The following is a 25,014-nucleotide window of genomic DNA, read 5'->3' as shown; positions in this document are numbered from 1 at the left end:
GGAGTTTTTACCTACAAATAGCTTAAGAAATAATGGCAAAGCAATTAGAGCGCCAGTGAGAAATTACCTGCTCGTGAAATGCGCCAAGAAAATCCATTAGCTAGTGCTTAACTGCTTAATTATGTTTCCGCTTATTTTTCTTGTAAAATTCAGGAAGAGAAATCAGCCGGAGAATGATATTTTCGGGTTTTAAAGGATCACAGTCTTTTAAAAACACGGGCTTGTTTAACCATCTCTCAGCACCAAAGCCACTCATTTCCATTTACGTGCACTAGGCTAGGCACTTCCAAGTTACACTGCACGATTAAAATTGTTGTAATTTTTTTGTGTGTTTTTTGTATTTTCAAGACTATGAAGTGACTCCTCAAAGGCGGAATTTTCCTTTCAAAATATAACAACACTCTGTGGCGAGTATCGTTGGTGGGAACACATTAATGAAGCTTGTTGTGTTAACGTTCCTTTTGTTCTCGAGCCAATGGGAGAAGGTAACGATGAGATACACATCACACTTACACGTCAGAAAGTGAGGCCAAGGGCCCTTAAAGATCTCCCAAAGCAATTTTCTTAGAAGTGTCTACTCTCCGGTTGTTAAAAGACCCATTATGACTGCTTCATACGTCAAAGAAAATAAATGTGGTGCCCCTTAGGCTGAAGTTTTTCCAATTAACTCGACATTCAACCGCCTTAATGGATCTTGAGTTAATGGCTTAGCGAGCGCACAAGGCGATATAGTTATAGTTTCGCCATGGTGTTCAGCCGTGGCGTTGGCATGGTTAATGTGAAAAGCTTTTCACTACAGTCGTCACCGCAATACTTATATCAAAAGTGGCAACTTCTTTAGTAGTGAACTGTGCGCCTACACCGGCGCGGAAATTCTTATCGCGTTGCTAGCAACAACGCGGACTGTTCTCGAGTCTTCGATCTTGTTGATTTTCGAGAGTCTCTAATTTGCTCTAGGAGGCTAATAAAGCAGCGTATTACATTTGCAGGCTTATGTTTTTATTGAAAATTCCATCCCAAAGTCTTAACTACTTTCTTACGATGTGTCGACAGCTGATGATGAATATCGGGTGAAAACACCAGTCATGCTGTAAAAACCTGCGAAAAAATTCCCGCGGTTTTAAGATTCAGTGCATTTTAAGGAGTCTTCCTCGGTTCGATGACTGTTTAATAGGATTTTAATACCATGTAGGCTATGAAAATCATTATTACGAAAATTTAATGGCAATCTATGCTAGATCATTCTTGTAGGGCAGCCGTATTTCGTGTTTTGTTTCTTTGTAACAAATCGATTCAACAAACGAGTGTGAAATAAAAGAAATAAAAACGATAAACGGCTCTGTCAAATTGTGTCAATATTTAGCTAAGAAGGTTGGAACTAGAGTCGCAGTCCTGACGATATCAATTCTGTACCGAGGATTCGATTAGTTTAGCGTTTTTTTCGGATCAGGTTCTAAACCTACCTTCGGTGAGCTTCTGCATATCTTCTATGTCTCTTCGAGTTGACTTTCGTTATTTTCCTATTAAACTTGTAGCATGGGCGAGAGGAACGTATTAAGAGTCACTTCAGGGAACGTTGAGCCACAATGCGCGCTCAAACGTGATGATATCAAAATGGCGCCAAGGATCCAAGCTGGCTTATTCTTATTCATTGGCTATTAAAAGGCGTTTTTACGACACTTCATTCGCAAACTGGTCTGATGACATGTCGACTGGGCCCTCTACACATGGCACTTAAAACCCCTATTAATTAACAACTCGTCCGTGATATTCGTTTGCATGCAAATTAGTAAAAAGCACAACACAGCTGCGGACAGCATATATTAATGGACGAGAACAAGACCATGTTATTTGTTCGTGCTACGGCAAATAAAATTTCCATTGCCCTCTTAAAAACACGAAGGTGTAACAAACGTTGTAGAGGAAAGACACCGCGCGCTTCTACAAAATAGGCTTGTAAAATTCATCGTTTTTGCCACAAAGTTTAAGAGAGTTCGAACACAAAAATGGATATTCCGTACTTTTAATTAACTTGCCATTAGCCATAGTTCCGCATTGCCCTTGGTAATTTCAACCGGAACGTTGCACAAGCGCTAATTAACAAAACGTCATTAAAAACGACAACAGATCCTAAGTGCAAATGGACACAAATGCTTTTATGTCTTATTTGAGCTTGTTTGAAAAGCTTTACAAAACTAAACTGAAGAAATAACAAAAGAGATAATGGTGTTTTTACGACGTAAAGCCTTGTTGCGGTGTTTTTCTTTCCTTTTTTCCAGACTCAAATAATATATCTCTTGGATAAACTGATAACCTCAAGGCCATATATCTTATTCATTGTAAATATCATGGGAACTAAGTATCTAAAAGCTTTTAAAAATTTCAACGCTTTTAAGCTCAGTAACCGTAACTGGAAATGGTCGAGCCAAGAATGGAGTTCCATCCCGACTGTACAATTTTCATAATACTGAACAAATTCTAATTTCTCTCTCTCTCTTTCCCTTTTTTTTTTTTTTTTGAATTTTTTTATTGTTTTGTATCCGACAAGAATATGCTTGGTAGCTAATGAAAATAAATGTTTCGTCCCTAAAAACACCGTATCGCTAGGTGGAACATAATAAGATAGGATTTTATCAACAATACGTCCACGTGAATTGATCTCAATGCGCTGCTAACAAATGTTATTTTAACCAGCCACATCGAACAAAGAAGCGTGTTTAACGATGAATGTTACCATTGCAGCTGTTCTTGGCGATGAAAATGATTAAAAATTAACCTCTCCTGGGAAATAAAATGGAAAAATGTTTGGTTTCAATTGTACTAAAAATGTGCCAAACTTTTCCAAACTTTTACCGTAAAAAACGTATTTAGATAACAAAGGAGTGTTCAAGCGTCGACAGAAAGGTTCTGAGGGGTTTAAATGTGATAGGCTTATGAAATTCCTTTTTCGTGCACGTGGTTTTTGTCCATTAATTATCATTTCGGGTAATATTTTCGAAGTATGTACAACTTAACTAATACAAGCTCAAAAGTACCGACTCGAATTGTTAAACGCAAATGACTAAAGTATCGGCCTGATTATATTAACGAAGTCTAGAAGTAAATTTAAGATAAGCGTAACCGAAAGTCAATACTGTAAATAGCCGAAAGGCAGTTTACGTTCTCTTGCTGAAAGCACAGTTTAATTACATTTTGCCCTGAAATTCAATGCATTAGGTCTGTCCAAGTATGCATGATTTTTGTCCTTCTCCTTTTAAGCGTAAATAAATGATGGATTTTGCTGGTGTTTGATTCAAACTTGGGAGTATAAATGTTGTGTCAAAGATGTATTTTAAGTATGAACCTTTTCTGGGTTCTTCTTGCTCCGGAAATGCGTTGAATTTTTCATAACTCTACAAAGTTGTGGTGCCAGAGAACCATCTTACTGTCTGCATAAGTCGCTTTTATCTCCCGCTTTAAAAAGATAAAGAAAGAAAAAAAAAAAAGAAAAGAAAAACAAACTGATCTAGAGAGGTAAAGGTTTAACTAGAACAACTGTGGATGCTACCTTGCCTTCACTACTATTCTTTCAGCTAATCTTCAAATGTAGTGGTGCGACCCTCATTTAGGAAACGAATTATGAATTAATATGTAAACAGAAATGAGAATGTTCAAATTCCTGACAAGTTGCTCCCTGCTGAATGGACGTTGTAAAGTATTACTTTGCAAATTTTTGATTCGTAGTAAACAAGTTTTCAGACGATTGATGAGAGCGCTTGATCCGAATAAGACGTCAAAGGAAAAATAAAAGAGGTGAAAGGAAGGAAAAACAAACACAACGAGAGCCAATTGTAAAAAAGGGTCTTAATGCATCCGTGTATTTGTATTAGAATTTACTAACCAGTGGTGTGTTCCCTATGAAATTAAATCCAGGTCAGTAAACACCAAATGCAGGAAAATAACCCTAACCTCGATTCCTCCCCAAGTAACAGAGACAGAATTACTTGTAATCAATTATGGTAACTTATTAAGAAAATCAGTTCATGGCCAATAGAGAACGTTGCTACTTCGACATAAGATCATGTTGTTGTTGATACCAAATTCCCTTACAAGAAACAAAGTAAGTTTTAGAGTATAAGAGATTTCACATGTACACACTGATATTAGACTTGGCTTTAATTATGAGAAATCAACGAGGAAATATGTCCATTGCTTGCCTAACATTATTAATCTCGTATGACACATATCATACTGTAATAATTTACCTTCCGGTTATTACAGTTCGTTAAACAAGACACTTTGCTAACCAGTACATATACGGCGTTGACTTTTCCGACTCTTTGGAGTAGTAAGTCTGGTGGATAAATTTGAATTGAAATATTTGAAAAACGCCATGTTTTGACTCTCGCTAATTAAAGGTAAAGAATTTGACGATGACATTTTCCGTCCACTAAATCCAAATGCACGGAAAACACCTGAAAGATTGGTCTTCAATGATAAAGATGACTGTGTGTAATAGGAAAGTAATATGAGTGAATGCATATAGTTTCTTGCAGTCTCTTGTAGCATTGAGTTCTCGTTAGGCGCTTTGACGGATCTATTACGATTTCGAGTAAAGGAATCGCGGTCATTTTGTCCAAACAGACCACTGGAAAACGCCAAATTGAACGGGCTTCTTGGTCACCACATGGTGCATGCCTGCACGCTAAGGCGATCTGCCTTACCTTGATTGATATTCCGCCGGGTACATTGTAAATCCTTGTTGTCCGTTACATCCTGAACCGAACTTATAGCCTTCTGGCCAGGCTCAACAGTGCCTTCCTTAACGTCCATGGGTTGGGGAAAATCAGCTTTCTTAGCTTCGAAAAAGTCGAGTGAAGAAGTTCGCGCTCTCAAATTCGGCACAGCCGACTTTTAATCAGTAATGTTGCTTCTTATTTATACATAGCCACAAATGTTATTAAACAGCAAACAATGCCCACGGGCAGTAGATACCAGAGAGTCTGTCTCCGGAGACGTGCTGCTTTCTTTCAGCTGTTTTCATCTGCTTTCAACACATGTCCGTGGGTTTGCAGCATAGCTAAGGCGCCACGATAATGAAGTATCAGATCATTTCGCGCACAAAGTTGGCGCTTTTCAGGCTGCTACGCGGCCCGGCGCATCATTTTTCCCGCCACAGCCAATGGCTTTGCCATCATACGACACTTGCGATACTTAAACGTATTCTGTTTTTGATTGACGTTTAGTTCGATATATTTGATATAAAATTATTATGATCCAAACTTGTCATGGACTAAAGTAGGCCCTTCGTGTCCATTTAATCGATAAATTCCTTGTCTTAAATTACGTAGAATTTCGTCTCTTCCCTTATCTGATGTTGCCTAGCCTACTTGCTTAATTTAGACGATGTATTTATAACGTTTCTCGATTGACACACACTCTACACCTGGCCCCGTGGGGCTGTTTCAGGATCCCTTTCGAAGCACTTTCAGCATGTGGGCTGATCATTAAAAACCAGCTGTAACCCAAAATAGGAAATGACGTTGATTGTCATCCAATTTTACCATGCCAAAAATGAATCGTTCTTCAGGTGTTTGCCATTCGAAAACATATGTGTTCCGTTCCTTTTTAAAATTGATCATTCAAAAATGAAAACTTAACATGGGATTTTTCTTTTCAATAAAAGCTTTTTGGCGTGGATATCTTTATACAGAATCACGTAACAAAGTTAAATTCCACCAAGAAGAAGAAGAATTTCTTTAAGCATTTTCACCTCCGAAGAAACCGTCACTAAACGGGAATCTTTGAGTAGACGTTAACGAGTTCTTTCCGCTTGACAGTCGTTTAACCATAACGAGAGTGACCATAACGGCCAACCAAAATATAGGAGAATATCGCACAAAGAATCATTGATAACTCGAAGATGTAACATGCAAGCCGTTCGAAGGGGGTAAAACAAGGCGGATGAAGGGGGTAAAAAAAGGCGAATGGCCAAGTGCCCACTGGTTTAAGTTTCTCTCATCTGATTGGTTGGGCGGTTGGCGTGAGTATTCTAAACCAATCCGAAGCGATCCCGAATTCCTTTCGAAGCTCAAATGAAAATCATCTGTATTTCTCAACTGACTCAAGCATCAAGCATCATCGCAAGCATTCGATATGGAGTGTTATGAAGAAAAAGAAAAAAATTAAAGAACCTATGAAACTATTCGAACGTTCTTTAGTGTTCTTGACGAAAAATTGAAAATTCGGTAAATATTGTCTCGAACTGGAAGTAAAATTGACTGAAAATTTTCATGTTCTTTTTTTTCTTCATTTAACAAACCCTACAATAACTAAAGAGGTGCAGACGAGCTCGATGGCATTTCCTTACATATACAGCCTCTTGAATGAAAGCGTTCACTTCTTGTTTTACATTTGTAGTTTTGTGTAAGTAGCCTAGAAAAAAACTAGACAGAAAGAGACGTTCGCCTGACCATCTTTAAGTAAAAATTTTTTTCAAAACGAAACCTCAGGTTAAGAAGAATTAACATCTCAAAAAGTAACTAGCGATGCAAATAGTGAGTCAGAATAACGTAAAGTCACGTTCGCTATCGTAAAAGTTTTCTATTAAACTGGAAATTATTTTGCTCTTTTTTCACTTACAGTTTCCTGACTTAAGAGCTACTTTTGCGTGTGAAACAAGTGAATGTTAGATGATGTCAGTTAATCTATATTTTTAGGAATTAGTCAGGTTCACGAGTAAAAATACTCAAGATGACAAAAACGGAAGCTAGAAAAAAAATTCCGGTTCTAGTTTTCCGTTGGTGGAAAATTTACATGTGAAATATTTTCTAAACTTCATACTCACATGCTTTCGAACGCTATGTTTTTGAAAATAAAGCATTTATAAGTGATGTCCGATAAAATACAGAAACAAGAGTTTTCCAGTTTAAGGTCAACAGACTCGATAACTTGGCTGCCACAGCTGTAACTGTTGTCTGCGTTGTCGCACAACATTCTGTATCATTAATCATGTAGTGTATGAAAGTAGTGGTGTCGCTCTTTCACGCTTCGGTTACTACTTCATCAGCTGCTAACTCGTTTCCAGTCTAAGGAATCTTTTCAAGAAGATGATGAAAGCTCTTTACAAAACAGAAAAGCCGGGTTTTAAGTTTTTGTCTCCCATCGAAATTAGTTTGTATAAGTGATAAGCTAAAACTTCACACAAAATATTTCGTTTCATGTGCACTTTAAATACACACTTTTTCTGGGCAAAAACTAATCATTAACTGAAACAGGCCCTCTCTAAGTTTGTTGATATAGGGAACAAGGGGGTGGGTCACGTGGTTTTACAGGGAAGAGGTCGTGATGTGTTTAAAGAGCCTTAGAAGAATAAGTATGTTTTACTTCGTTAAAACAGTTGTTTTTATTGATAACAGGAGGCCTGAAGAAAAGTCAAAATAAGCTTTTCTGTTAGGGACATGGAATCAGTGTCCGGAATCTTGTGTAACAGACAAACTTGAGTTCCCTTCCCACCAGTAATGAGTTGTGAATGTTCCCCATCTAAGCACCAAGTTAGGTGAACGACTGCGTGGCCGTAAGCGATAAAGATTCAAAATAAAATGGAAGAATTTTGTCACCAGAAACAAGGAGTCCCATTATGAAACTACTCTTGAACTGGGTGCTTCTAAAGCCTTTAGTACACCACACGACGAAACAAAAGGAACTAAGCATTTGATACGCCGAAACTAGATATGATTTCCTGAAATGAGCGTAAAGCTGCTAAACAAGCAAACACACACAAAGAACCGAACAATAAATTAAATAACTTCTTTAAAAGCTTTCTATATGACATACAAGGCAATCGATGCGTTTTATCTTCAGACAAAAAAAATCTGGTGTTAAAGACACGAAAGAATTGCGCCTTAGAACAAAGCTTTACAACGTGTTGCCCAGGTGCTGCTTTGGCGACTCACAACACACAGCGTCCAATTAAAAATTCATCGATATTCAGATAGAAAATATTGCAAAGCCGAAAACTATGAACACGAGAGAACACCGATCTAGCTGGATTATATCCTATTCGTCTTCATTTTTATTTTTAACGTTTTACCGTGGCGCCTACAGTTCCCGACATCCATATTTCGACTATTAAGTATAGTTATAAATATTTGCCTTAATTGTACAGATAACGTCATTGAATGAAGCAGGATGCTACTTAGCATTCAGCTGACTAGTTAACTTGCACGATACATTAGAAAAATGGACATTCTTGACAAAATTAAATAGATAAAAAGTAACTATTTGGAGTGACTGAAATTATGTTTCACACCTTACATCGTGGAAACCACATTTCCAGCTGCTTTGGATTTCTCTGTAGCAGAAAGATCATATTGCTGGGCAGGATTGCTGGCCAGGTCGTTTTAAAATAAAAATCCTGATAATGAAAGAATTCTCTCAACTGAGAGCGATGAAGTGAAGCAAATGACTAACTCACTGAGGGGTGAAATTAATTACAGATTGCTCGAGATTTTTCCATTAACCAAAAACTTTATTTAGAAATCCAACAACGGCGATTTAAGAAAATCCCGAACCAAAACTCAGTATAGGGGTAATTGAACTTAAGACTTGCTGATAAAGTGGACCGCATTTCTCAGCTAAAATTCGATTTTATCAACTTAACGTCAACGTCCGTCACAATTACTTTTTGCTGAGATTTTCGGATGGTTCTCTAAGACATCGCTAATAAAGACTTTAGAGTCTCAAACACGAACGCTTTTCCTTCGCAAAAGGCGAAACATAAGGATTATCACAAAGGCTACTGAGAACTCGATGTCGAGGTATCATGGACCAGCTGTTTATCAAGAATAACAGATAGCAGAAGAAAAAAGGCAGAGTTCTTATCACAGTCTGTCCTGTCCTACGTCTTAAGTTATCTCCATCTTTCCAATAAGCGTTTGTACACACAAATCCAATTCCTCTGCCGATAAGAGTTGGTTCCAGATCACTTGATAACTGACGCGTCCTGCCTGCGTTGTGTTAGCGAAATAAGTTGAGGCAGTGCCACATATAGATTAAGAGATACAGAAGCTGAAACATACGTCTCCATCACACAGCACCGACTTTTAATTTGAATGACCAGACGAATCGATATTAACTTTTTATAATGGGTGTGTAAGGTTAGACTGGACTGTAGCAATAAACGCTAACTCCATCCATATGGAAAAATAACAATTTATCACAGAGAGGCTAGGAAGCGTCACCCTTATCAATGTCAAATTACAGTTCGGATTCATTTGAATGCGAAAATAAAAGCTTATCGCGACAGATACAGAAAGGAACGAAAATATCGCCCTCTCACTATCTTATCTAGAGGGTTAAAAAAGCAGTTTCGCGAGCTCGCCTGAACACGTACTTAAACCACAAAAGTCTTTATCAGGATGGCTGCATGTCGATAGAGGACAAACAGCTTCCTCGAAATATGGTTATCTACCTGACCACAACATTTAGTTCCTCCAACCCATTTAACTTGTTTGTTTTTTTTCCTCAAAAAAAACTATTCACTCACGTATGTTGGTGTGACTCTACTACTAGTTTCCGTTATTTTCGTTGTTAAACAGAGCGTATTTATTAACCCAATATTTACGTTACTCGATTGCGTGCAAGATTGTTCTAGTACATCCTGCGCTTGTTACACTTTGCGTGGGACCCCTAGTTAGTTTATCAAAAACACTACCGTCGTTTCTCATGTTAATGAAGTTAATTAAACCGCTATAACTGTATACGACTTTTAATACTTCCAGACGAACTCTTCTTCATAAAAAAATCTCAATGGTGCGTCGAACCCATAGACAAGAAATTTCAGTAAATATTAGTAACGCTTGCACATAAACGTTTTCTCTCTGGTACCAGGCATAGCAGGTGTTGTCCGACACATTAGCACATAGCTACTCCTACTACACTTCATCGTTACCATGACGTTGTTACAGTTTAATACAAAACGGTTTTATCGCAACAAAGGTTCAGAAAATTCCTACACCTAAACTTTGAACTCGATTGTTTATAAACCTGTCCGTCGTGTTGCTTTGAATACAACTTTACTCAGGAGTGTTCAAGCTCTTACGTCAGAGTATAATATACCTACTAATGAATAAACGTTGTTTTTCACTTGTTTTAACAGTCTTAAAACCTTTTAGCTCAGCATGCGCCGAGGCTTTCACTTGCTGTTAGCAGACGGACTTTGACCGTCACCCTTTTTAACAAACAGTTTCCTGTGATGAGAAAACGTATGAACTTTGACAGCTTTTCCACTGATTAATCTACGCTTATTTACCTCCGAAAAACAATTTAGATTTCATATTACCTTTGAAACAAGCGGAATCCGTTGTTTTTATCGAGGTATTTCTGTTTTTTTCTTTGATACTTTGTGCAAAGATTATTCTCGGCTTAACGAAGCATTGCAATTACATCGATTGAAAGTGAATCCACGACCAGAACTTCATCATTTTGTTCTGAAAATACTTTTTCATTTATTCATTTCTGGAAAAAAACTACAGTTAAAAAAAAACTATTTTTCAGTAATAGTTTCATAACATTGTCACCTGCCAGTCTTAGATTGAAACATTACCTACAGGGAAAAAGTGCGAACCGATCTTGCGAAAGAGGGCCACGGAAATCACCGTTGAATTTGGGATTGGAAAGTACACTTGGAAAAGCACTATTGGGAGATAACGATCTGAGTAGCGCTGCTTTTAGGCTAAGTGCACATTAAGGCCACGTTATACCAGGGCCGAAAACAACGTGTTTTTAATCTAAAATACGCACTTAACTTTCGACAACTGTGAAAACAAACTTAAGTCCCTTTTAAGCCGTAAAAGCATTGCTTTTATAAACTTAGAAGAAAGTTCAATTGATGAGCGCAAACTTCCACAGATCAGTTAATGTTGTCTCTACAGTCTGATGAAAAGTCGACACGGGTTTTATTGCATGGCGTGTTTTTATCTCTCTATTTTCTTTGTTTTGTTTGATTTCTGGATGTTTCTTTTGTATTCGATATACAAGTGATTCACCACACTGAAAACATAGCAAATATTTTCCTTAGTTCCTCCATTAGCAATGAAGATAATATTACCTTCTCTTTTACGCAGCGACACATTTTTAATCAACGTAACATTGTTATTTAAGTACACAATTGCTCGAAGCGCCCCGCCGCCTTAATCTAACATTTTTAATATCTGCCAGTTGATAATTTCAATTTCGTGCTGTTAAAAGCGGTATTATTAATCACACAATCCTGATAGGAGAAGAAAGGACCAGAATATGTCTTGCTGACATACTAGAATAGCTCAAATGATTGCAAACGTCTTTCGATGCGTTATTTCTTTCTTTTAATAAATTCTCGTCTATGAGGCTGCGAAGTGTCAGGGACATAGATTACTTGAAGGCAAACATGTGTAGATTGAGGACTGCGCAAAAACGTGGGTTCTTCAATTTGCGAAGCAAGAGCAAGCACTTTTAAAAGGATTTACTTACTAAAAATTCCACACATGAGCAGTGAGTGAGTGAGTTGTTATTGAAAATGTATACAATATTAAACCTCCATGCATGTTTAATTGATCTACGGTCACAGCTCAATCAAAAAGGCTGAGTGTCGCCATCTTGTTGCTTGCTATGATGTGGTTTTTCCGGCTAAGACCACAAAAAAATGTGACAACATGTTCAAAGTTGACGCGCGCAAAGAAGGCATTTTGCGACGAATCTCTAGATCACATCAAAATAATTTTCCTTTCGAACGCAAAAACCAATGATAAATCAATCTTACACTGACATCGCGGGTCATTTAGCTGTGTAGAAAATTATTTCTTTAACGCTTAGGTCTCGACAAGCGAGCATCACCATGCATAGGAGTGTTCTCAAAACATATCTGGTTAACATTGCAAAGAAATTTAGAATTTGCCACCGTTCTCGCTGAAATTCAAAGCCTTACCGTTTATTTCAGAAGACATAGCTCGTTGAACTTCCACCGAGGACGTTTACCGCCAGAAGTGATACGTTCGTTTCAGTACCGCCGAAACAATAATGGGATGCGATTGCAGCCTGCAAAGGAAAGAAAGGGAGTTTCATTAACGCGCTAAGGCTTTGTGATATTGTTATAAACGTAACGAATGTGTAATCGGGCTTACACGGGTTGAACACCGTGTTCCGTCTACTGGCGATATGGTGCGTGTACTCCGCGAGAGGACCGTGACAAATTGGTACTGTCGTGTTTGCTTCGATTTTGAATTTGAGCCCTCTTGCAAAACAATCGTGCGGAGAAGTTGGGAAATTTGATAAAAGTAAAAGCTACTCTTATGTTATCAAAGATGCCCCCACAAGGAGATTAGCATAACACTAATGAAATTTTATTAAATTGAATGCAGTGTATACTATTGATTAGGCCGTGTTCCTACTTTTCAAATAGCCTTTTAATTATTTAACCGGATCTGACCACAAACCCATGTAAATTGAAAAGTGCCTCGGGAGCTGTCGCTAATTACGAATACCAAAAACAATTGTTTTTCGTTTCTTTTCGAATAAAATTAAACAGAGTTTCGCGCTAGCGAACAATGATCGCAACGCAGTCGATTAATTTCTCTTTGAGATGTGGTGCGCTGATTCGAAGTTAGTTAAGGGATTATTGCAACCTTTGGAGCGAACTCCGAGCTCTACAGCAGAGACGGCTCGTTCTCTAGCGTTCAATTACACCCCATTCTTTAATTGAAATGTATAAATAACACTTAAATCTCCTAAGAAGCAAGAGTAAATATCGTATTTCTTTACACGTTCCTTCATTAGCATAGAAGCATTAAAGTTCGTCTTGACATGAGCGATAAAAGTTGGCCAGACATTTGAGACCTTTCCACAGATAAGGACACGGAGACAAAAATTATCGAGCCAAACTGATAAACCGCGTCGCTTTGGGCTGGTTCCATTTTGTGCTGTTTAATTAATCTTGACGAAAATAAGCCATTTACTATTTTCTGTTCTCACTTGTTAATTACCTGATGGCTGGCCAAACTATCGCGAGTGAAGTAGAAAGGGAAATTAAAATTTTTTGCTACCTTGCTGTGGTGTACTCATCAATCTGCGCTTTCAATTACAGATCGCGGATTCATGAAGATCCTGTTTGTTTTGTTTTCCGCTTGCTATAGCTCAATTTGCTTTAGCGTGTGCTTAACGAAGACCCAGCAATTTGTATCTCAATTGAAAAATAAAAACGAAAAGAAGTTTGGCGTTCATTGAAGACAGACACGCGGGCGTACGTTTCATGGTTCAGGTTTTACATGAAGTCTCTCGTGGGCTTTCCTTTTCACTCCTGCGAAATGCTTACCAGCCGTTGCAGACAATTCCCGCGAGCATTTTTAATTTGGCCAGATGAAATGACGAATGAATTTTCTAATATAACTAGAAAGGTGAAAAGCCTAAGTGTGATATTGTAAAAGCTTTTATTTCATTAAAAGAACTACACTTTTATTTCATCCTTTCTGTCAGTTAAACTTAACGTTTCTGAAAGCATTCGTTGACAATTAACATCTTCTGCGGACAATACCGCACTGAACCAAATCATCAATGAGGAAAGAATTATAGAAGAGTAAATGCAGTAAGTGTGATGCCTCACTTCCTCCAACAATAAAAGATTATTTCAGCCTGAAAAAAAATGATTTTACCATCTTTGTCCCATGGCAACGGCCTGTCTGTATTAAAATATTATTTTGTGTTAAACTGTCATTAATTAATCCATAGAAGAAAAAAGTCCTGCTTCCCGTCAAAAAGGCTCATTTGTTGACCTATGTTTCAATCACTTCATGCTCGATGCTGTCTTCATTTTCACTTTTGATGACAAGATAACATCAGATCGACAAATGCAATTTGAGTTTGGCATTTCTCAATTGGTTCGACAATTAAATGGTTTGCCAGTGACACAGCACCGCTTAAACTTGTTAATTTCTTTGAGTGCGTCGTCAAAAATTCATTTCACAAATGAGAAAAAAATATTTTGGCAGGGGGTAAAGTGAAATCATTTTTGCTAAAAGCATACGGAGCCCTGTCGAGGGAATTTTGTCTTTAATAACTTTTCACAGATAAAATCATTTTAATAGATGGAATGTACTTTATCTCTATTTAGGAAAAAAAGGTAAAACAATTATTTTGCATTAAAATGCTTTTTAAGGAAATAACTTTCCGTTATTACTAGATCACAAAAGAGAACATACTACAATTGAAGTAATTCTTTCGATTATAAAATGCGATTTAGCTCTCGAATTAAACACATTTAGAATCAGTTGATTTCGAGCGTAGGATGAAGTTGAAGAGTCAAGAGACCCAAAGGAAAAAATGGCATTTTTTTCCAATAGAAAAATGCGGATCGTGTATTGTTTAATATTTCATTATTGCACAAAGCCGTTTCAAAGAATTCCATATAATTGTTTGGTTCGGAGAAAAAAATAATAATGTCTCGAATGAATCACTTTCCCTTGGTCTTTACAAACGATTTTCTCTGGATTGTAGGTAATTGAATCACTAATTATTAGGGCCGAAGCCTTTCCAATCAAAGCGTTTTAAGTGATAATTGAGATGGCACCTCCAGCAACTTTCCGTGTCTCTATTTCAGCGCAAAAATCAGTTGAGATCCGGAAGGAAACCATCCGCATCTTAAAGCTGAAAAAAAAGTCTCCTGGGATAATGAAGTATTTTAATTCAGTCTTGAGTCGAAACCATTATCCTTATCTGTTGGGTGAAAAATGTATATCTTGTACGTCTGTTTGTGTTTACTAGACTTAAGAAGCAGAAACACCACAAAAATGCGTTGAAAAGATTACATGGAATCGTTACATAGGAAGAAAACGAGTAAAAGCTCACATTTACCTTTTTCCCTTTTCAAATGGACTTCTCCCCTAAGGTCTAATTGCACCGAAAGTGGTTGTAAAATATTTGCCCAGTTTTATTGATGCATCTGTTAAACTGTCTTCACCGTCAAAGGATATGAAGTGAGAATGACTGATTTTTTTTTTTTTTTTAAATTAATTTTCTCTTAAAAGCTAAGTGTTAAAATGCAAGTAAGCTCCATCGGCTTGCAACGTTACTCCGTCCGTTCGCACATTCATCCATTACCCTATCCAGTAACTTTCCACTTCGAACTTACCACTCAGAAATCGCTTCAATAAAGATAATTGTGCCTTGCATCTACAGAAAAACCTCGACACGTTGGATTTTAAAATTTAAATTAAACAAAGCTCGGAGACATCATTTGTTCAACAGACTTCATTTCATCAGAGACGAGATACTCTCCGACAGTGCCATTCTTTGACTGCAACTCTAATTCGGCTACTGCAAGAATGAGGGCAGCAAAGAGTTTATACGTGACACGTGATTTCAAAGAAAGGCGTGTGTACTCATGAACCAGTGTGAGCCGCGATTTGCCTCCTGAAATATACGTGACTCGTAAAAAAGTGCTGATTCGTGAAGCTGATGAAACTGTACCTGCGCCGCCACTACTATCAAAATAGGTCCAGCATATATCTGTTGCTCGAACAGAACGGCGGAGAACGGTAAAAAGGGCTAAGAATCAGCGTTGATTTGGCTTTAGTCGTGCGGATAAACAATTGACCTAAAATGGTTGATATCAAATTTGAAACCCCAACAGAAAGAGTAGTTCGATCTCCATTTGATAAATTACCTTATTGCTATGTTGTCGGTGCGTTAGAGAATGTACTCACAGAAGTTCAGCAAAATTTATTTGCTGATTGTAACACCACTTTAGAACTTTTACGTCTGCGTTTCTCACAGTCGTGCCTTGAACAGAAATTATTTTACCACACATTTGGCTGTGACGGCGGTCAAGCAAAGTCCCTCAGGTTACTGAAAGCATTTACGTGACATCGAATGTCCAGATACAGTAGAACCTGTATTAAGCGGCACCGAATTAAGCAGTCACCCAGTATTAAGCGGTCAAAGTTCCGAATTTATTTCCAATTAATACTCGTAATTTTCACCTGTATTAAGCGGTCGTGGCCCCCTTACTGAGTCCTAAGATGGCCTTTTTGTATTGTCCTCCACCTGCTGAACGGTCACGTAGAGTGGAACCACTCAAAGAAAACTAGGAATAATCTTTCAAGCAGCATTTAATCCATGTGTTTTCCCCGAAATCAGTGTTAATAGCATTTTTGAGTGACTTTTTGTATATTGAGTGGTCAGTTATGGGATAAAATGGATTTTTTTTTTAATCGTTTTTGTAATACCCCTATTCGGTTGAACCCGAATTAAGCGGACGACCCAGTGTATTTAGCGATTACCCAATGGGTGACCGCCACAGGCTCGAATGTACACCTGAATTCACAGGAACCTCGCACGACAGTGATTTTTGCAATTTGCCGTCAATTTAGCGGCTAATTCTTTGCAACACACCAGCAGACTGATTTCCCCTTACGTCCTAAAAACGGTGGTGTTGTATGAATGGATGCTGAACCCTGAAAAAGAGCAGTGGTTCGGAAACAAACTAAGTCTACGCTTGCTGGTTATTCTTCGTAGCCTCGTTGATCACTAGTAAGGAAGAAGATCCGAAGCTTTTTCTAGGCAGATTTTAACCTTTTTTCCCTTCTTCGGTTAGGCAAGAAAAGGATTATTTAAATGGTCTTGATATTAGCAGGCAAGTCAAGAATTTATAGAAAGCAACAAAACTTTTAAGTCTGTAATACATGTTTCGACAGAAACTTCTGTCATCTTCAGTTAATTAATGTACAAAGCGTTGGAAGTTGAATTATATAGTAAGTAGAAAAATGCTAATTACGATAAATGGTGACACATCAAGAAAAGAAGTAAAGCATGAAAGTGTGAGAATTAAAAGGATAGTTTTAGATTTACATGGTGTAATTGTTGATTCAAGGGTGGTTGTTCTCTTTGAATATGAATAGCCTCTTTTGTCTTGAGTTGAAAACCGGTAGAGGCGTGATCCAAAACATGGGAGCTATCTGCTGAACACAATGCGCGACAATGTGCAGAATCTCGCAGATGCTTGAAAATGTAAGAGGCTTGTCACTGACTAAGTGCTCTCTAACACGTGTGGAAAAATGCCAGCACGTTTCACCGAAGTAACAGGCATTACAGCCAGCACATACAAACCTATAAATGCCGCTTAAATGATTCTTAGAGATGGTTTATCTTTCGTCGACAACATGAGTGATTATAACTCAGAGAAATGTTTGAAGAACTGAAAGAGGACTTCGTTGATATGATTAATCGCAAACTCAAATTCACCATACTTCTTTCGAGTGGGTTACTAGGAAGGAGGACGTCGTCTAGAAATCCTTGACGAGGGAAGGTGGGGAAAATTCGAATGAGGGTTGCAAAGGAGTTTATAGGTGATGCGTAATTAAGGCAAAAATTAGTATGTGACGCATGAATTTTACAGAAAGTGGAGTGTGATTCGCGAATTAATGAACTAGCCAAAGGTATGATTTGCCTCCTGAAGCATACGTGACCTGTGAATTTCTTCTTTCATTTCATGAAAACCTCAAGATTTCAATGAAAACTTGCACACGAGAGAAGAGATTTGACGGATCAGGACCCTCCTTAGCTACCGTCAAGAATGTGTGCTGATGACACATCCTTGAGCTGAAACATGATATGCATGTAACACCCATTATCTTAAGAATAGAACAAAAAGAAATAAGCTCACTATAAATGTTCCATAAACAGATTTGAACTTGGTAACACTGAGGCAAAGAACAGCAGGTCTTTTTCAAGGGCGTGATCTTTTTGTCTTTTTCAAAGGCTATCAATGGCCCTAACCTGAATCTCTAAAAGTCACCTATCACATTCATGCAAGTTGATTAAAACCGTAAGGCGCAAAAGGTGCTAATCTGATGCTCATCTACACCTTAATTTGTATTCAACAAAGTACCATATAGAACCATTGCTGATCATTATCTTTGAAAATTATAGAGTCCATCCTCAATCCCAGACCAAGAAATTTTCGATCAAATGTCGAAAAGCAATCCGGGATTGCATTGATGTTTTAATACCTTGCCCTGTCATTGGTCTAGAAAACTCGTGCCACCCTATCCTCCAATCAGATGCAAAATCAAAATCAATCGTGACTTGGTCACTTGTGTTTTCCCGCGCTTCAAGTAGTTTGCTGTTTTTACATTAGTTGAATTCTCATTGTCTTAAGGGTATCAACACCTTTTCCAGTATGCGGCTACCGATGGCGTAATAGGCAGCAGTTCCCGCCAAAGGGGCCGTAAGGGGAAACCCAGACAAAAGAGCTTGCTCGCCGGCTACACAGATGGCGTAAGTTTATTGAAACCCCTGATGTCTTATGATGATTTAAACCTTTATTCTGATTGGTCGTTGAGATTATTTTGGTTTTGTTTTACGATATTCAATCTAAATACGTTCTGAAAGGTTTACTTATAGGTAGTCGCTCTAAGATATTTTTAGGTCACTCGCGTTTAAGGAGATTCTGGTAAGATCTACAAACGACCAATCCCGTGTCACGAACTCTGCTTGCATGGACAGATAGTCACATGGTGTTTATTCATTGCCGCAAAAGCAAGGTGTCATTCACTATTTGCAAAACCCCGAGACCAGATAACCAGAGTTTGAAGCAGCTGTAGACGGATTACCTGTAGCCTGAAGGCCTCGTGCAGAGGAAGAGGGGGGGATTAAGTCTCTATCATATCTCGACCAAATACATATATGGAATCTATCGTCTTTTCGCGTTGAGTTCACTTCAATCGCATTTAAAAACAAGATGATTCAAACAGAATGCAACAGATGATGTAGAAAGGATTCGGGCGATCCATGAAAATAATTTCATTGCATTAAGAGTTTAGAAGGCAAAAGTAGCGAGTTAAGTCGAAATCAAGGCTTTAAAATACTGTGAAAGGTAATTGCGATGTAGTGAAATTACCGAACAAAAAGCAGACATTGATGGTCAACAAGGCACACCATAAAGAAGCTACAAGGAATGACGTCTTGAATTTTTTGCTATCGTTTTCAATTATACCAAATACAAAATTCAACCGATCATCTAAGATAGTTGACCTGGGTTAAAAACTATTTAAAGCGGTCTAAAGAGTCTGAAAGAGCCCAAATGTAGCAAGGATGAGTGAGGACTGAGAACAGATTGCACATTACGAATTTGAAAACCTTCAATTTCGTTTTTCAAGATGTCTTTTTTGTTTATCGAAGCGTGATGTTGTCTCTTTAAAACTGGCGAAAATATCTGAACAGGCGTTCGCCTGGCTTAAGTTAGGCTCTTCTATCATATTGAAAAACAAAATTTTTTTACTAACATTCTAAGTCCGAAGCAAGGAATGATTTCGTGCAAATTAACGCAGAAGAAAAAGTTTAGCTTCAACTGACCTGTTATCCGGCCACCGACGTAGTTTACCGACTCGGTTTGATGTCTGCGACTTCGGCTACATATGTAATTCGAAAAGAACTTTTTGTATTTATACATATACGAAATAATTCTCTGTCATTCCAAAGCATTAATGACAATTGTGTTTTCGTTACTTTCCTTTATTTTATAGACCCCAAAGACTGAAAATAATGAGTAAGTGTTCCCGTAACTAGTGCTGCAAGTCCAATTTAAAGGTAATTGGGGAAAAAGACAATTTCAGCGAGGCAGTCATTAATTGGAAGATTGAGTATTTTGTGGTATCATGGAAAAACAATAAATTAGGAACCAGACATAGGGATAATGAACGCTCAAAAACAGATGCAGTAGTCACGAACGGCGCTTCGGCAGTAGAAAGATCGCATCATGAAAACGCAAATCTCGTCAACTTCATTGATTAACAGCCTCGCCAACACTGCATTCCCTCTTTTAAAGTTACTCACTTAAAGCAACGTAACAACAGCTTTTGTGAAAACTAACTTTTGGCCAGCTGTATCTAATTAGATAAACGCATTTCCGAACAAAGTATTTAAAAATTGATCCCAAAAATAAACGAGAGGAAGTGCCTGAACTACAATACTTTGTGATCGACCGTAATTAAAGCGAGTCAATTCGAATCGCTTTACTATCTGCGTCCAATTACAATTTTTGTTTTCTCTCTCCTTTCACGAATCCCCGCTGACTTGATCTTAATAGATGAATTGCAAAGGTCGGCGTAATTAAAGCCAGACAGGCGTTTTTATCGAGAAGTAGGAAGTAATGAATTTATCTTTAAGCTTCTAGCTTGAATGATCGTTTCCTTGTGACACAGTTGAATCTGGGAAACGATCATTTTCATTTCCTCGCTTTGATTGATGGCTTGGAAATAGGCTCATTTTAAACTTCCTTGAGCTAGCATGGAGAAACAGAAAAATTAGTTTAAAAGCTGAATCAAAAGGTATCCAAAATTGAATTCATCTGGTGCACATACAACTTCAACTTCAGAGTTATGATTTCAAAACAAAGCCTAACAAATTATTCTCGTATTGCCCGATTCAGCAAACGTAAGGTAAGGTTTTCGCTTCATTATGTCAATAATCGCTTATCTCAACATTTATCAGTGGGAACAAAGTCCACTGAAATATCAACTTTTATTTATTTTGACTAAAGGGTAGAGAGAGATTGCCTTTCGACATATGAGATCCTCGTTCCCTTGGGTTTTGAGCAACCAACCGACAAACGAACTCAGCGGCATGAAGATATTCCATTGATTATTAATGCCATATGGTTTTGGTGTCACGCGATAGAGTGGTCTCCTTCGCATGTCACGCAAGCTTCTTCTGAGGGCTGCGGGGGAGATGGCGATATGGCCGTCCAAAAGTTTTGAAGGTCGGTGCATATGAGGGAACAAGTACCTTAAACGATTCTCAGTAGTTTGGAGTTGAGCCGCTAAGTCCATAGCCCTAGTTTGATACAAAACGCATTCCTTTTTCAGAACAAAAGATTTGATGTAGATTGTGGCATTCAAACTCGTGAAGAAAGTTTGGTATTTTCTGAGAGAATACTCGATACTAGCTCTAGAAAAATTATTTTCACCGTGTTTTAGACTGGCAGATGAAGAAGACACCCAGCCAAATGCGCTAAATAGTAAAATCACGTTAAGACTTGAAACCGACAACCATTCTTCCCTTTAAGTGGGGCGGTGATTAGATGAACAGCATGAAATCCTTAACTCTTTAACTCCCAAGATCTGATTGTTAATTCTCCCTTCTGGCCGCTACAAGTTTCCTTGTTAATTGGTTACGAGAATTTGGAGTAAGATCAAGATAACAACTTCTACCTGATAGGTTTGTGTATTCTCACTACCTACTTGCTGGACAATGTATGGATATTACAGGGAGAAGTTACATTTTAACAGCTTATGGGAGGTAAAGGGTTAATAGCAGCCATGTGAGTGTTACATATCATCTAACTTGTAACAGAGATTGTTTGAACCCCAGTTTGTTACAATATCCCCCTCCCTTTGCACATTCATTGCCATGTATTCACAGCAAACTGAGCGTGACATTCTACAGGGGAAGAGGGAGTGAAAGAAAAATTATTGGGCTATACAAACTTACTGGAAAAAAACTAAATTTCAATTTTAATTAGGTGGTGGTGCACGTGTTCTAGACAATCAGTAAGTTGACTTGTGAAGTGCTCTTTAAAATTGTTCCTATTACAGTTAAGACACTGAAAGAAAGGTTTACCCCAGGATGTGAAGCACGAAGAGGGTTTGCCATTGATTTATCAAAGATTTAGGGTTGAGTAACTTGAAAGGCAAGTTGTGCTACTCCAAGTATTCAAGTTTAACCTAGTTTTGATTTGTCTCTCAACTCTTGCAAAGTATTTCCTTGTTGTATGGCAAGAGAAAACATAATAAAATACCAGCAGGAAAACTTTCTTCAAAGCTATAAAACTAAATTTTGAAATTGCTCAGACCCAGACTTATGAATTTTTATTGTGGATGGGACAGTCATGACCTAGATTTTACAAATCAACATTGCAACAACCTGGAATTGGCCACAATCAAAACTGCCACATATGAATTGCATGTACAGTGTATGAGTGGATAGAGAGGAATATTTCCATACAATAGCAAAAAATCTCCAACATACAGGTAGTGAGAGCAAACAAAAATATCAAAGAGGAAACCTGGGAAACTGTAAAACTTACAATACCCCATGCCTCACCTTAAGCAAACATATCAAAAGTCATAACGAAACATACTGCACTATCCACTGTGATAGTGTTATCAAACCCTAGTATAACTGGGTCTGGAAAATTATTTCAAATTTACTCAAATAAAAGGTTAATACAAATTCTCTTTGCACTTGATGTTGTTCTGAGAAAAGCATTTTTTGAATCTTAAGTATTGAATTGCATCTGATTTTCTGCTGGAAAGTGGTAACAATTAATTTACTTCATTCAAGTAAGAAACTTGTCTTTAGATTTAAAAATTCAGATAATTAACTGGGGAATTGATGGGCAAAAAGATTCCACCTGATTCACTACTTTAAAGTCAAGTGAGAACTTTCAATTTACCAAGTAACTGACAGCAAATACGTCAATGGATTAATCCACACCTCAGTGTGTTTGGTTCACTAGCAAACTTAACGAGTGATAGACAGATTGCCCACTTGATGATTGAAAGTTGACATGTCAGCAGCAAAAAATGAGTTTTTGTAAAGTAAGAAGTGTTTGTTATTGTTTTCATTTAAGTAATTTTTTTTGTCATTTGCACAATCCTTAGAGCACAAGTAAATGGCTGATTGATTGATTGATTGATCAATTGATTATTTCCTTAGTGGATTGAGATAATTTTCTGGTTAAATTTTCTGCTAATTTTTGTTGAAATTTTGCTGTTCTGAGTGGATAACTTGTTTTATACCAACTGGTGCTGCTATTGATCATTGAGTGGGTATTTTGGCTTTTTTAATCTAGTTTTTTGTTTGTTTGTTTGTTTTTTGATAGGCCAATTTTATAATGACAAAATGTATTTTATTTTTGTTAAGAATGACATCATTTTGAAAATATCAAATGCTTTTTATCATACATAATGAAGATGGGATTTGGTAATGAGGACATAGTTGTTTTTGTTCATGGTAACATGTATGAGGTGGTACTTAATTTGGAGTCAAACTCCAATCTTCTGGGCCAGGTTGTTCAAAGCTGGGTTAAATTAACCCAGGGTTTGTGTGAAATTTGATTTCAAATCTGAAAGCTTTGAAAGAAAATTCATTTTCTTTCTTTTTGTCCACAATTTGATGATTAGATGGTTGAAAAAGAATAGGGAAAATTATTCCCAAAAAGGCTCTTGAATAAAGAAATAAAGAATGCTGAATTAAAATTTAACTCTAGGTTAGTGCTAATTGGCTGTTAAGGACACTAGCCGGAAGGCTCATTTTTTATTTAATTGATTATTGATTAGTTTAATAATTTCAGAATGATTCTAGATACGAACATAGTTACAATGTTTATCTGTTTGTCTAAATTTCTACTGATTTTGTGATTGGACCCTTCAGCGTCACCACCTGCATATAAAGGTGAGTTAAGCATCCCTGTAATCAGTTCTTCATAAGTTTTTGAGTAGTCTTGGTGAACTTTCATCCTTATGTTTCTTAAACTTTTGGCACAAGTGGAACCAATATGTGAGTACCTTTGTGACTTTGTTTTCCTAAGTTTAGTTTTCCAGCATTGGGCAAAAGTATACAAACAGATATTTTGTTGCATTACCATATTTTCAATTGATTCAAGATTTAAAGGCCAAAATTGTATCAGATGCAAGTGAACGCCCACCATTTAGATAAGAACCATGGGCTGTTCACCAGCCACCAAAATTCTTGCAATTTTTGTACTGAAACTTTTGTATTGTTCTTGGTCATTTTAATCTTGTTATTGGTGTTAAGGCCCAGTTTTTACACATGATTTTTGATTATGTATTTTGCAACATTTCATTAGATTGATAGAACTTCCTTGTATTATTTTTTCAGTTTACAATTGATTGACTGATTGTGAGATTGATCTTGATTTTGATCATTGATTGTGGTTTGTGGTCAATTGCTTGCAAGATTAATGATTTGTGTAAATGGTCAGCTTTGGTTAGTTATTCTTCAATATTGATCTGTAAAATAGCCCTGAGCACCTTGTTAACTGTGTCTTAGAGTAAAACCTCTTGGAATCTTATGAATTAGATTTTTTTGGTCACTACATTGGCCTTTGCAAAACTAGGCCATGACTTTGCCTTTTTTTCCCCTTCAGATTAGGTATGATACATACTGGGACACTTCCTGTAATTCCACTGTTTTGTATTAATTGGTGAAAGCTTAATTAGTGAAAGATCAGTATGATAGTTCATACCTCTAAATTTTGAATACATTCTACACCAGGGCAAGAGCATGGTTGGCGAGTGGTATTCAGCTATGGATTTTAGCCCAGCTGGTTTGCCCCAGCTAGTTGGGATGTTGTAAAATTATTCGGATCACTTCCAGGAAACCAATAATTGTATGCTACCTTTGTAAGGTGTATTTGTTCGACAGACAGAGATTGTGCTAGGTAAAAATGCAAGTAAAGGCCATGAGGTGTCCAAAATCGTTTAGGCCAGAAGGAGGGTCCGTAATCCCCCACCGTTGGGACAGTCAACAATCAATGCGTACTGGTGCAGTGCATGAAATGTGAAACATTGTAAACATTGTAACAATTTCATTTAGCTTTTTCATTTGACCGGAAGATACTCTTATTTCCCCGTTAACCAAAAAAATTTGGTTGTAATGCTCAAAAATGTTTTGAAAAAACTCTTCCACCTTACCTTTGACAGAGGCTCATTCAACGATACTTCAGGTTCTGGAACTCCTCCGCAAGAACTGTCCGCAATTTTCTTGATTCGCAAGCTCGTAAGCCATCATGATTCTACAAAAACTGTGTTACAAAGGCATGTTCCATGCAAGAGGTGCTTTTAGGGTCGCTATTGGTGGAAAATAAGATCATCGTCGCTCTTACAAATGACTCAGATCTTCATTGTTATTGTTGGTTGAAGGCGTTCATCGAGAGTAAGAGTACACAGTCATTTTGGTCAGCGGGGAAATCACTAAGCCTGC

The 25,014-nt window shown here is 37.5% G+C and overlaps 1 protein-coding gene across 4 annotated transcripts in view; it reads right to left on the bottom strand.

Moving 5' to 3' along the window:
• LOC131772913 (LIM domain transcription factor LMO4) overlaps positions 1-24,966 on the bottom strand; it is a 31,716-nt gene extending 6,750 nt beyond the window's left edge. Inside the window, exons 1-2 of one of the 4 annotated variants that reach the window (XM_059088874.2) lie at positions 24,726-24,966; positions 11,945-12,054 (exon numbers count right to left, since the gene is read on the bottom strand). In XM_059088874.2, the coding sequence (XP_058944857.1) occupies positions 11,945-11,963 (19 nt within the window). In that variant the 5' untranslated portion in view covers positions 11,964-12,054; positions 24,726-24,966. Of the gene's footprint in view, positions 1-1,463; positions 1,719-11,944; positions 12,055-12,140; positions 12,295-19,362; positions 19,382-24,725 lie in introns of those variants that run through there. The other 3 variants (XM_066164699.1, XM_059088876.2, XM_059088875.2) reach the window with 3 other exon arrangements.
• Between the last annotated feature and the right edge of the window lie 48 nt (positions 24,967-25,014).

This window comes from Pocillopora verrucosa, chromosome 4 (assembly GCF_036669915.1).
Source record: "Pocillopora verrucosa isolate sample1 chromosome 4, ASM3666991v2, whole genome shotgun sequence".
Taxonomy (NCBI): Eukaryota; Metazoa; Cnidaria; class Anthozoa; order Scleractinia; family Pocilloporidae; genus Pocillopora; species Pocillopora verrucosa.
Note: the sequence above shows the minus strand (reverse complement) of the source record. Positions and strands in the feature narration are given on the sequence as shown.